Here is a 14,115-nt window from a genome sequence, read left to right on the forward strand (position 1 = left end):
AGCTCTCCTGTGACTAAAAGCATAGCTGCCATTACTTGCGTTGTCACTAAACATATTTCGCGAATATCGTGTCACTCGTTTGACCTAGGTGGTGTTCCTTTGCTCTCACAGTAGCTGTATTGTCAAGATGTACATTTCAAAACCCTGAATCTAGTATTTTGCTGTTAATTCTGTACACTGATGTGTGATGTAAGCTTTCGCTGGCACATGACGGTTAGATTAAAACTATGATGTAATGAAAGCAAGGTCTAAAAAGTTCGTCATTGGTCTAAATATTCTGCTTTGAATGAAACAATATAGCCTACACGGTACCGGTATAATAACAAATCATCAAAATGTATTGTCTTTCCACTATTTGTTTGTCATTGCCTTTGCAAAAGAGTCGTGGAGCTGAGACTCTGAGCAGCTCTGGTAACACAGAGACGACCATTGTGCTGCAATCCCACTGCTTTAGTAACAGACCCTCACATTCAAAGGCTAAATACTGCTTTAAGAGATTAAAGCCACCCCACCGGTCAATGTATCACCAGGAAACATTGTAGTGACGTGGGAGGCATTCTGGGCACACACCATGCTACTTGCAACTTAAAAACTAGTACTGATTTGTGCCCTATACAACGGGTCTGGGGTTTCAACCCTCGTGAATTCAGCATTTAGCATATACAAATCAATCTGAATGCCATATATATGATTTTTTACCTAGTTAAAAAACTGCAAAAGATGTTTTGTGAAGAAAATTGTACCTAAATATACAGGACTGTAAATAATTGTAATCGCTGACTATATACAGTATTTTATATTGATTTCCTTAAAGGGTTGATGTTTTGGAGTCTTAAATCGATGCATTATTTATCCTATAAATATTTTCTAAATTGATATATCCTGGCATCATGTGAGAACACAGCTCAACTGTTTAAAGTCTCAACTCAAGGTCTATTTCCAGACACGTTCACGCTGCCAACACATATTTTTCACTTGTTCTGGAATGCAGTGAAATCTTATTGGTCCATGGATTGCCAAATTCACCTAATTTAACCTTGAATACTTTGATACGTTCCTGTCCACTCTCTTTGTGAATGCTATATTTTTATTCAGTCAAGGTTTGGGGTGGGGGAAGGCTTCTCTTTATTAAAATATTAGAGCCATGATGCTATTGGCTGCAGGCTATCCTTTTCTCAATGTTTTTTCGCTGATTAACATCAAATCTGCTCTGCATAATCCCATATGACGCTGTTAATCCATCAGGGGTCACACTACAAATTATTAAAGCCACCTGTTCCTCACCTCACTCAGTTCTGGTGGCTTGAGCAGGTAAGTGACAATTCCTGCCCAGGGTAGATGGGATTTGTTTTGTTGTCCATGTTTTAGAATATTTTATAATATTAATAATGATGATGGATTAATAATTATTTTAAAGTGATGGTGAATGGTTTTTATTGCTGTTTTTTTGGTAATATTTTATTTAATTTGTTTGATTGTTTTGGTATTTTATAACTCTAATGGTGAGTTTAAAAAGACTTCATACAAAGCAATACCAATAATAATTGAAATGTATTATTTAGATTCCTTAATTTTTCTTTCTGAAGACTACACAAATCATGAGAGTAATCATTAATCAATTATATTATACAGCCCTAATTTTAACAATACGTAATAAGAAAACAGTCTTTTATTAAGAAAAAAAAACAATGTTATTTGGTATTTTATTACTCTAAAAGTGGGTAAATATAGCCTACTTATTAAAATATTTGAAAAATGTAGTATTATATTTCTATAATTTATTTTCCTTCAGTACAATGACAATATAAAAGCCGTTTAATTAATTTCAGAAACAACATGTTGTCTTTATTATGTGTTGTTTTTTCCTCAAACATTATTAGCGTTTATATACACTTTTAATAAAAAAACATATGTGCCTTGCGAGGGGAATCATCATATTTAGGGGTCCTGAGCATCAAAATGAAAACACCTGCTTTCAGTTGAAACATTTCTCTTTTTTTCTTACAAAATTTGGTTATTCAAACTAATTAGTGTTTGTCTTAAGTATAGCAGAACAACTTATTTGTTATGATGATAGAAGTTTTACCAAGTCACTCAACTTTTATAATGTCTCATGGTTTGGAAAAACTGTGATATCCTTGTCATAAAAGTATTTTATTTGTGATAAATATCTCTCCATCCACAGAACATTGTACTGAGCATCTGAAGCAATGGCTGTTGTTGTAAGTACAGTTTTGTTGTCTTATTTTTCACATTAAGATGTAAAACCACATTCAATGATGCTTACTACTGACAAAACTGTTATTATAATAGAGAACTTTTACAGTTTTATTAGCATTAACTCTGTATTTTCCTTAAGTCCCTGTTATGTCACACAACGTGACCTCACCCTCTTTCTTCCAAACTTTCACTCATTTGGTGAAAAAATGTTTTAAGAACAAGCCGTTTCTAGTACAGGAATAGAACTATGAACATTAGCGGCTTATCCCCAATCTCAGACCCGGTTTACTAGGCTTTATGCTATTCATGTGAGTGAGCTTAGCATTGGCCCACACTAGCTTCCATTGATTAGGGCTACTAAACTAAAGTGTTTGCTTCAAACTCAGGATTAGGATGTTTTCATGGGTCTTTCTCTATAGAGCGGATCATTCCGGATGGTGTCCGAGGAGGAGCAGGCCCTCAGGGCTAAACTGGAGCACCTCACGGTCAAAGATCACGGGCCGGTGTTCGGACCCTGTGAACAAATACCCGACCACACGGTGCAGAAGGTGTGAGCAAGTCTTTAGAAAGTTTGAATGCATGTAAACGCAATTACAGTGATCTCAACATTTTAGCTGTCTAAATACTATAGCTAATTCACTATTAGCATTGTTTGCTAATTCAAATGATGCTATTATTATATTTCAACCACATAGTGACCACCCAAAACAACCTAGCAAACATCCAGCATCAAGATTTTTTGAGAAAATGTTAAAATCTAATTACCACAACAACATAAACATCTGCTAACAGCTAACAAGTTAGCATACTAGCATACACATTTTGACTTGGTTGTTTAACTTGTGATGTCATTGTAGGCTAAAGATGAGCTAAATGAGACGGATGAGAAGCGAGTGTCCGCCGTAAAGGAACTGAGAGGTATTATGAAAGAGAAGGCGGATTCTGGAGACGAACTCGCTAAAGGTGTTCAGGACACTTTTGGGGAAAAAGCCGATGGCGTGCTGGTGAGGTTCATTCGTGCCAGGAAATATGAAATAAACAGGGCCTATGAACTCATGAAGGGTAAGCAGTTTTGTCAGATAGGTTTGTGATTGCTGCCACCTGAATGCTACTCGCCCTAAAACAGACTACTCTTGGTTTTAAGGTTATGTGCGCTTCAGACGAGATTACCCTGAGCTCTTCGAAAACTTGACCCCTGAGGCTGTCCGCAGCACCATTGAGGCCGGATACCCAGGGATCCTGTCGAGCAGAGATAAATACGGCCGCGTGGTGCTGCTCTTCAACATTGAGAACTGGGACTATGAGGAGATCACCTTCGATGAGGTGATTATCCTTTTTTTTTAGTGGTAATAAGCTGAACTGGTAGTAGGATTGTATTTTGATTGATTTTCCTTTTTTTTATTGTATTAATAAAAATGCACACTACCATTTAAAAGTGGAGTCAGTAACATTTTTAAAAAAAGATGTTAACACTTTTTACTATTTACTATTACTTTGCTATTTTTTACTTACTTTACTATTTAGCCAGGACAAATTAAATTGATCAAAAGTGACAGTAAAGTTGTCTACATTGTTAATTCTGTTATGTTCTTTTGAACTTTCTATTCATCAAAGAATCCTGAAAAAAATATAATGGTTTCCACAGAAATTGATTTTGTGTTTGCTCCAGATCCTCAGAGCCTATTGCGTGATCCTGGAGAAGCTTCTGGAAAACGAGGAGACACAGATCAACGGGTTTTGCATCATCGAAAACTTCAAGGGTTTCACCATGCAGCAAGCCTCCGGCATCAAACCTACAGAGCTGAAGAAAATGGTGGACATGTTGCAGGTGACTTTTGTTACAATAAATCCAAGTAGCATTCATTGAAAGAGAAAAATAAATAAATACTTAAATATATTACAATTAAGGGGGAGTTCATCAATATATATTGCATATAATTTAGAGAGTTGCAGGTATTCCTTTTTAAACTGCTCTAATTATTGAAATACAAATTCAAATCGTTTTTAAATACCACAAAACTTAGAGCAACACTAACAAATCTACATTTGTGTAAATAAAACTTTAATCAAAATGTTATTACATAAAAATTCCTCTTTGTTTTGCATTAAAAAACCAAACTTGGCCATGTGAAATTCAAAAAGACAGGTATTGCATTATGCAACAACATCAGTAACTGAAAACTTGTTATGTAATGCTGCATTTAGGCCACTAGGTGTCAGTGTAAGTCCAAGATGACATTAACCGTCAAAGGTCTTTGTTTCCTGTTTACATTTCTGGGCTTCGGGGTCTATACGACCCCAACAATTGATTGAGTTATTGTACAAAAAATATACATTTTTAAACATTTTACTTCTCATCCATTCATTAATGCTGTGTTTTTTGGAGATATAAAGAACTTTTGTATCCATATACCACACAATTCCTCAACTACACCATTAGCTTGCATATGAAATATAATTTATGTATTGTACTAGGCGTTCACTTCTGTGTAAAAATGTTCAGATTTATGCCGGATTTTTGACACATTAAGAATATATTTAGTTTATTTCACATTTCCCATTTCCATTTTTGTGTGTGTATAGATAGATAATGTATGAAAAGTCATAAAATCTTATTTCATTGAGGGAACCTTTGAAGGAAACCTTTTTTTTATTAAGTAAAAGTCGATTGATCGATTAGGGGTACAACAACATTGAGTGCACCGTTAACACACTCTACATGTATATCAATATTTGCTAATTGCTAACATTTCATTTCTGTTTCTGTATGGCAGGATTCTTTCCCTGCCCGTTTCAAAGCAGTGCACTTTATCCACCAGCCCTGGTACTTCACCACCACCTACAATGTGGTCAAACCCCTGATGAAGAGCAAACTGCTGGAAAGGGTAAGGTAATGAATGTAGAAATAATGATTTATGATAAGACTCTCGTGATTTTGACTTTCTGTTTCTTTGAAGGTGTTTGTCCACGGTGATGAGCTGGAGAACTACTACAAGGAGTTTGACGCTGAAATCCTGCCTTCAGACTTTGATGGGAAAGGCCCGAAATATGATGGCAAGGTCACAGCAGCACATCTTTTCGACTGAGCACCTTTTTATCCGTCACTGTACCAGAATGCGACAGTGTGTTGTTTTAGTCATATTGTATTACAGAATGATCAAACGTGTTTTGTCTGAGAGTGAACTCAGCAGCATAGAGATTTCCCCGTTCCAAACAGCCATCCTCACAGGACCAGTCTCCAGATGTCATCAAAGAGGAATGGAAACAGATAGGATCTGGTAGTTCTCTGTGACGCTGCCTTCTATAAATGTGTTTTACATTCCTTGCTAATCTGCCGCAGGGCCGTTTCCAAATTTACCCCAAAACATAGATATTCTTTTGGAGTCCAGACTTTTCTCTTGTTAACTGAGAATGTTAAAAGCATATTTACAAGAATATATAATGTTCCAAACTTTCTATATTATACCAGTTATGTTATAACAGCAATAAAGTGCACACTTGAAATTACAACTTTATTGTATTTAAAGACAATAAATAAAATGCATTTGGAATGTCAAACATTGTGCTTTGAACATGAATTGCATAAAGTGCTACATCGATCTATTTTCATGACAAAAAAAAAGTGTCAACAAAACACAAGGCAACCTGAAAGACTATTCAAAAGAAAATTAGGTCCATTTTAATTAGGGATGGGCAACGATTAATCGCATCCAAAATAAAAGTTTGTGTTTACGTAATATATGTGTGTGTAGTGTGTATAATTAAGTTGTATATATAAATACCCACACATGCATGTATATATTTAAGAAAAATGTGTTATTAATATATCAAATATTTATATTTTTATATAATATTAATTGTGAATAAATATATATGAAATATATACATGCACATATTTCTTAAATATATACATGCATGTGTGGGTATTTATATATACAAATTAATTATACACACTACACACACATATATTATGTAAACACACACTTTTATTTTGGGTGCGATTAATCGTTGCCCATCCCTAATTTTAATGTATGTCAAACTTATCTAAATATTAACATAGCCAAGCTAATTAAAATTGTAACATCTCACAAAGGTGTATTGACAACAGATTTTTTACTATACTATGTAAATGACTGGTGAACATTTGTTAGTTACTAGTCTTAACTTTTTTACCATCTCCTCTTGCCAAATATGTGTTTCCAGAAGGCTCCTTTAAAAAAAAATAGCGTGTTAGGAATCCCTCTGCACAGTTTGTCCCGCTTTGTAGCGATACACCCCTGACCGACATGTGACTCAACGTACAGTCAGTGAAAATGACCAAACGTGCTTTTTCTCGAATTCCTTCTTGAAGGTCAGTGCAAACTCTGGTGAGTCGAACCTTTAGAAACCATCATCTAACCTCAACTCAGAGCGAACAAGCAAAACTCCAGAAAGTGTTATGCTTTGTGTCGCAGACTGCATTATTTTTCCTTGAGGCACGGTTGCCTGTGTTTTACCCACTGGCAGATAGCATTGGCGTAACTGACTATGACTTTGTCCATCCAGGAAAGGGGTTGAGGAAAAAGAACAGCACCTTCAAAGAAGCCGAGATGACCTCCATGCAGCGTCAGTGCAAAGATCACATTTTCCTTTTTTTCTGCGGGGAAACAGTAAGGATTTACAGTCTTTTTTTAGAAGAGGCATAAATGCAATAGAAACAAAACTGTGGTAACAATTCATTCATCAATGTAAAATACTAGTCTACTACTGACCGCTCTGTAACTACGCTAGTTAAAAAATGAGAATTTCAATTAGATGTAAGCTGTATATGTTAGATTCATCAAAACTAGGGCTGTCAAACGATTAATCGCATCCAAAATAAAAGTTTTTGTTTAAATAATATATGTGGGTGCATTGTGTATAATTATTTTGTATACAGTATATATAAATACACATACATGCATGTATATTTAGGAAAAAAATATTATTTATATATAAAATATTTATATTTATATATAATATAACTAATATATAAATGAAAATATTTCTTAAATACATACAAGCATGTGTGTATATTTATATATATAAAATAATTATACACAGTGCACCCACATATATTATGTAAACACAAACTTTTATTTTGGATGTGATTAATCGTTTCACAGCCCTAATCAAAACATAAGTGGCAATAAGACTACACTAGTTGCGCAATAATTTTTTGATTTACGAAAAAGAAGTTATATATATTGTTTTTTTATGTGCAGCACATTAAACCAAAATAAGAACCGGTTATCAATCCTATTATGGACCATATTATTATCATTATAAATTGAAAAAGTTATTTAACCTGATTATTTAACAGTATTAAAATATCAATTAGACATACGTATACTCATAAGGCTAAATAATTAATCCAAAACTTGCAAAGCTGCAAAGACCTCTTTAAAAATGCATCAACTTTAAAGTTCTGTTGAAGCTCAGTGCAAGGAGCTAAAGATTAAGTGACGCATATTTCCTTTGTGCAAGGCAGACTTGTTAATAAGGGCTCGCTGTTGGATCTTTAACCCGAGGCTTGAAGGAAGAAGCAAACGGCAGTAATCTGATGAATAATCACAGAGGGAAGGATCAGATGGCCCTGAAAAATTCAGCACAGGTGTCCAGTGCAGGATCTTAGACTCGACAGTGCTGAGAGAGTCTTATGGGCACCTAAAAGCACTATTAGGCCGAATAGTGTGAAATATGTCGAAAACACGTGGCCTTTTGCTTTACAGTGCTGACATGTTGGTAACATTAGTTAAGCATTTGGTAAATTTAACTAATCACAACAGACTGAGCCATCTAACCAATCAGAGCGGACCAATCACAACAGACTGAGCCATCTGACCAATCAGAGCAGACCAATCACAACAGACTGAGCCATCTGACCAATCAGAGCAGACAAATCACAATAGACTGAGCCATCCAACCAATCAGAGCAGACCAATCACAACCGACTGAGCCATCTGACCGATTTGAAATCTTTATTTCGTACATAAAAAGAAAGTATATAAAATAAAACAATGTTTAAAAAAAAAACTTGGGAAAAATCAAAACAAATGAGCCGCAAAAAATATATATGTATAATTCTTTGCTGTTGACATACTTCTATTATATGTGCGAAAAGGAGTAGGAAGAAGTAAAACTTATATACTCCTACCCCTTAAATTCTTACAGTCTATTTTATATTATTATAATCATGTTGTTCTATATATCCATACACCTATACAGATATATACAAGCAGCAAAACATTAAAAAAAATAATAATAATAATAATAAAAATAAAATAAAAAGTACAACTAAAAATGACAACATAAACAACATAAACCGATCATGTATATTATGAGAAAATTCAAGTGTTTTTTGACCGTGGATGCATGTAAACCTATTGTAGCAAAGCAGACCTTCAAAAAAAAATAATGTTATAGTGTCTTTAATTAATGTAGTTTATTGATGTTAAATAATTGTAAAGTAAAAAATAACTTATTGTAAAATACTGAAATGTAAAGCATGTTGCGATAATCCACAATATGTCCTTCAGTGGATAAACATGTTAAATAATTAAATAGATAAATAAATATCTGAACATTTAAATACCTGCTAGTGTGCGTGGGATTGTCAGCAGTGACTGGTGGACCAATGGATCATCTGAAGAGTTCACCAAGAGGAGAGGAACGCTGATCTGGCATAAGAGACAAAGAATATGGTTTTCACAAAAACGGCCAAATAATATGACTAGCTTTCAACAATATTACTTACATTGTGAATATAATGCACACAGCTTTCCTTCTCATAGTACTCCTTTAGGGAGTTGTGTCCATGAAACTTCCTAATAGAGATAAAAATCATTATAGGCACATAACTGCAGTCCATCACAGGTTTTGCTGCTATCCTAAGGTCAGAATTGTCTCATGAAAGCTTTTGAAGTACCTCATAATGTTGTCATCAATCTGCATGAGTGAGGTGGCTGTATACAGACGGCTGAGGTCGGCAAACCCCATTTTGCTAGAGCTCATACCAAATAAACTTCCCCTACAGGACAGATTTACTTGACTTAGTTACACGTGCTCCGGAAGTACAGTGTTCGTACTTTGAGGCCATTGTCTCATCCTGAAGTGGTTTATTTTGTAAAAATTATTAATTAACTGTGCATTGACCCCAGAATGCAGTGTTTGACAAATCACAATCCAATTTCCAAAAGAGCCGCACAATAAATGAAAATACTAACCTGTGAGATAGAATGATTTTTTTCATGTTGTCTGCCATAAGGAAGTTGTACAGCCTTCTGCACTGATCCCACTGTAGAAATGTCTCCTGAGCCCTAAACACAAATATATTAAATAGAAAACGGAGTCCGTGGCCATTTGCGAAAAATGGCTGAAGAAGCACTTTTTTCGGCAAAACTTGATCCATTAATACTAACACTTTATCTTCTATTCTGGACTGGGAAGGATCATAGCACTTGCATATTGTTGTCCTATTGTTAGTTGAACTGCTTCTATTGTTCTCATTTGTAAGTCGCTTTGGATAAAAGCGTCTGCTAAATGAATAAATGTAAATGTAAAACACTACTCGAAACACAATTGAATAATATCGTCTCACCTCAGAGCACTATATCCCTGGCAGACACTGACGCAGCACAGAACTCTCTCCTGATTGGCTGGATTCTCACCCAGGTACTTGCAGGCGAGGTTCCCTCCCAGACTGAATCCCACCACAATGAGCTGAGTTTGTGGGAATGTGCGTTTAATGTAGCCCACCATGGCTGAAAACTCCCAGGTACAACCTTTAACATACCATAGACAAACAACACAGAAATTAGCTTTAAATGGTTGCTACATGTGTGTTTAGATATACGCATATAAATAAATTATACAAATCATATAAAATGTCATATATATATATATAAATATATAACATTGTACACTGCCGTTCAAAGGTGTGGGGTTTCAAAACAAACACACGTGGCTTACCGTAGGTGAACATCCTTGGGGAAGTCAGCTCGAGGTTTGGTAGCGCTCCAAGATGGTTGAGTACGGAGCACCTGTAGCCTTGTTTCTGGGAATAATCCACAAAGGTCCGTATATAATGCTTCTCACTATGGTTGCCGATCCCAGGGCAGATCACCATGGTGATGTCGTCTGTGATGAGACAGAGACAGATAAACTCCAGTAACAGTAGGAGCAACACCTTTCCCTCTCCAGAGGAATGGTCTTAATTATAAACACCCTTAGTGGATGGGAACGACAAGCTGTCAAGGTCTAAAAAAGCACCCTTAAAAGCAAGTAATCCATATTTCAACTAGAACTATAATTCAACTAACAAAACCCAAGCTCACCCTCAGTGCTGTGGACGCCCTGTGGCTCAAACAGGTCAAAGGTGGCAGTGGCTCCATCTTGCATGGGCAGGTACTTGCGCAGCCCACAGGGTTTAGGGGACTTCACCCTTCCCATCTTCCCATAAAGAGCAGTCTGGAGATGGCCACTCTTTCCCCATAACAAGGGAGGGATGTACCTGGATGCACAGGGTGATAGTTATAAACTGTATACCTAAAGAAAAGCAAGGGTTGTCCAAACCTGTTCTTTTTCGAATCTTTTTCCAAGTCAATTCGTCCATTTCGTTCGTTGAATGAACCAAATGACACGAAAAAAGATTCGCTCATTTTGATGAACGAGTTCGAACAGGAGAGTCACGAACGCTCATCACAGAACAGAGCAAGGCGAGCATTTGAGCTTATAAAATTTGAGCTTATACTTAAACTTTTTTTTTTTTAATGAGCAATCGTTTCACGTGATAAGACCCTTATTCATCGTCTGGAATCGTTTAAAGCCCTTTGAACAGTTTGCAGTTTGCACTGAAACTGTCTTTTGGACCGATTGGTTACCAGTAAAGTGCATTATATTGAGAAAAATCCTTGAATTTTTTTCATCAAAAACCTTAATTTCTATTTGACTGATTTTGGATGATTGCAAAATTTATCAGCAAAATTTTTTTTTTAAAGTGAACTAATATAGTTAGCATCAATGCTAAGTTAAACTAAGTTAAACTAAGTTATAAACTAAGTTAGCATCAATGCTCCCTGGTTTTCACAGTGCATTGTGGTACTTTTTAAGGAGCATAGGTTTCAGTGCACTGGAAGGATTTCGCAATTGAGACAAGAGTCCCTGATCAGTCCTGAAATAGAGAGCTGATTGAGATGCAACCAAGATGTTGGATGTTGAATGACATTAGCCCTACAGGAGAAGGATTCGTCCTATTTGCTTCTAGATTCTTCTACAGTCTTCTACAAGAGAAGGATGACATATTTATTGTATTTTGCCATGTGTGAGAAGACAGATGAAAGATGACAGGAAAGTCTTCTTGGTCACAGCACTCACTCTTTGGTTAGAACGGGGCAAGACTTCAGCAGGTAGCGATTGAGAGGGGTATCTTGACAGGTGATGTCAGGGGCCATCGTGGGACACTTCAGATTCAGGCATCGCACAATGACATACAGCACCGTAGCTACAGCGGCTAGCTTCACGCCATCAAACATGGCAGGCATCTCAGGAGAAATGGTGTGGACGTCTGCCTCCACTTGGGCACTCATGGTGGATTAGTTTACTAATAGCTGTATTTAGAAAAAAATGTAATAAATTTCAACTTATAAATGTATGCAAAATAAATACATAAGCACATTTAAATATAACAAATGCTCTTGTTCAGATCAGATGGAATAAGTCCAAGAAACCCTCCCAATATTTATGAAATAATGTGTAAAAATTTTGTTTATATGTAGTCAAATAAAAAGAAAATACTAATATATTTCTCTATCACCCCTAACGAGCCACTGATAAAGTCAGGATTAGTCTGTTGGGGCTGGATAAAGCAAACTATCTCACCAGACCAGTATAGTTTTCCAAGAAAATGTGGACATAGAATATTGTACGTAAAATGCTAAGAAATTCATGCGACACCTTGACTCTGGAACAATCTGTGCTGGGTTAGAGAGCATCTCCCGAATCTCAGTGTTGAGGTTCAGTCCTACAGAAAAACAGAGGGACTTTTACTGACCCATATGTGTCATCCAGTCAAAGTATCCTGCATTATGCAAGAGTTACACGGGGTTCATCTGTCTGCTTTTAGTAACAGACAAGAGCTCCTGAACTGCCTGCTGTGTACAAAATGTGTGCAATACTGTATACATCCATAGAATTAAGCATGCTTCTGAGATCAACGCATAGAGGTGTTAATTAGCTAAAATGTACCGAAAATTACCATTCATTTTGTTCTTGTACCACATTTTTTTAAAGATATGAAGAAAACGAATATTTTTCTAATTGTTCTTTATTCATTATAAAGTTGCTGTGTCATTTTTCATGTGTATGTTTGAGTCATATCGAACCTGTAAATACTGGTTATAAGAAAATACAGGACCGTTGAGCATTGTATGTATTGTTTGTACGTTACGCTCGCTGTTATATTAATTTAATATAAGCCTAACTGTAAAATCGAATCGACAAGTACAAAGAAAACAATACACACCTTGATTTCAAAGTTGTCCAGTGAGACTCATCTCTACCGCTGCTCTTGGCATCTTCACTGTACTCAAAGACATCAGGACTACAAACAACACGCATCTGCGCATCGTCATTCACTTTACACCCAGCAACTGGAGCGCGTCTTCTTTCGTGCCCTCTGATTGGACCAGCGTCAGAATGATGTCAGATTCGGAGCTCAGACAGTGCTATTAATATTCATTACTGCACTCTGTGCACCTTCGCTTTCAAAATAGAGTCAAAATATTTAGCCAAAAATGTTTCATCAAGTATAATTAGAGGCATGTTTAAGCATTTAAAAGAAAACTTAAACTTTTATTTAGAAATTTGTGAAGTTAAGAAAAAAAAAACTTTCTTTTCCTTTGTATTTGCATTGTTCAACAGAATAAAGTTTTCCCCCCTTAATTAATGATAAACAAATAATGTTATTCTTTTAAACGTCTTTACTGCAGATTTATGTTTTGGCATATCACAAAACGAAAATAGCCTATGGAAAAGGAGGAATAAATGTGGATTGTGTAGCCTATTATGGATAAATTAAATATTTTACGGGCAAAAATTGAAAGAAATTGGGGGAAATTGATAATTGAATAAATACATTAATTAGTGCTGTCGAATCGGTAATCGCATAGATCTAACATAAAACTTCGTGTAAAACTTTGTGCTTATATATTATGTTATTATTAAAAATAACATAAATACATATAGGCCTGTAATATTAGGCTATTTTTACATGTAATACAGCTTTCCTTAGCAATATCATGAACTGTGTGCTTATTGATAATTGCCACAAGATGGCATGATACAACTGAAAACACACACCATGACATGTGTGGAAGTTGTTTACAATCTCCATGTATTACAAGTGCTTTCGTCAGAGTGATGTGTTCTCAAAGAAATGCAGAAAACTGGAGAGACCAGATGCAAAAGTGACAACAGCAGTGGATCAGCAGTCCAGTAACATATGGAAGACTTAGTTAGGCCTATAGCAATTACACAACAAATACTGATTTAATCCCCCATTATAAATGATTATTATTTCCCGTAAGTGTGCCATAAATGAAACTCAGTTAGTCTCTCTAAGTGACACTAAATAATATGGATATTTTGTAAGACAACCGGTATCTTAAATGTCTGATGTTTAAAATCCAGCTCCATGATTTGCCCAGCCGACATCCATTAGCCTATGTTATTAAAGATTAGTGGCTCCACTGGAAGAAAATTAACCTCACTTTGTGTCCAATCAAATCAAGTGGGGCTGGCTAAAGTGTCTGTGTGGAGAAGCATTTAGAGACCAGCTCTTAAGGGCCTAAGCGACAGAGCCAAGAGACATTAACAAGC

General features: G+C 35.8%; 2 protein-coding genes across 3 annotated transcripts; one reads left to right on the plus strand and one right to left on the minus strand.

Annotated features, from left to right (window-relative positions):
- Nucleotides 1–2,104: 2,104 nt before the first annotated feature.
- rlbp1b (retinaldehyde binding protein 1b) lies at nucleotides 2,105–5,778 on the plus strand. The gene is made up of 7 exons (XM_039647079.2): nucleotides 2,105–2,222; nucleotides 2,640–2,768; nucleotides 3,078–3,282; nucleotides 3,365–3,543; nucleotides 3,890–4,048; nucleotides 4,995–5,105; nucleotides 5,178–5,778. Exons 1-7 carry the CDS (start codon nucleotides 2,211–2,213, stop codon nucleotides 5,304–5,306), a joined length of 924 nt encoding a protein of 307 aa, XP_039503013.1. The 5' UTR covers nucleotides 2,105–2,210; the 3' UTR covers nucleotides 5,307–5,778.
- On the minus strand, nucleotides 5,719–12,883 carry abhd2b (abhydrolase domain containing 2, acylglycerol lipase b). Of its 2 annotated transcripts, XM_039647078.2 has the most exons (11): nucleotides 12,761–12,883; nucleotides 12,193–12,259; nucleotides 11,614–11,846; nucleotides 10,575–10,750; nucleotides 10,210–10,377; nucleotides 9,839–10,022; nucleotides 9,465–9,557; nucleotides 9,167–9,268; nucleotides 8,996–9,065; nucleotides 8,834–8,918; nucleotides 5,719–6,856 (listed from the first exon to the last, which is right to left on the minus strand). In XM_039647078.2, exons 3-11 carry the CDS (start codon nucleotides 11,823–11,825, stop codon nucleotides 6,681–6,683), a joined length of 1,266 nt encoding a protein of 421 aa, XP_039503012.2. In that variant the 5' UTR covers nucleotides 11,826–11,846; nucleotides 12,193–12,259; nucleotides 12,761–12,883; the 3' UTR covers nucleotides 5,719–6,680. The 2 variants fall into 2 exon arrangements, with proteins under 2 accessions (XP_039503012.2, XP_088983807.1); XM_089127681.1 differs by lacking the exon at nucleotides 12,193–12,259 and having other exon boundaries at nucleotides 12,761–12,870.
- Nucleotides 12,884–14,115: the final 1,232 nt, after the last annotated feature.

Source organism: Pimephales promelas, chromosome 25, assembly GCF_988280905.1.
Source record: "Pimephales promelas chromosome 25, fPimPro1.hap1.1, whole genome shotgun sequence".
Taxonomy (NCBI): domain Eukaryota; kingdom Metazoa; phylum Chordata; class Actinopteri; order Cypriniformes; family Leuciscidae; genus Pimephales; species Pimephales promelas.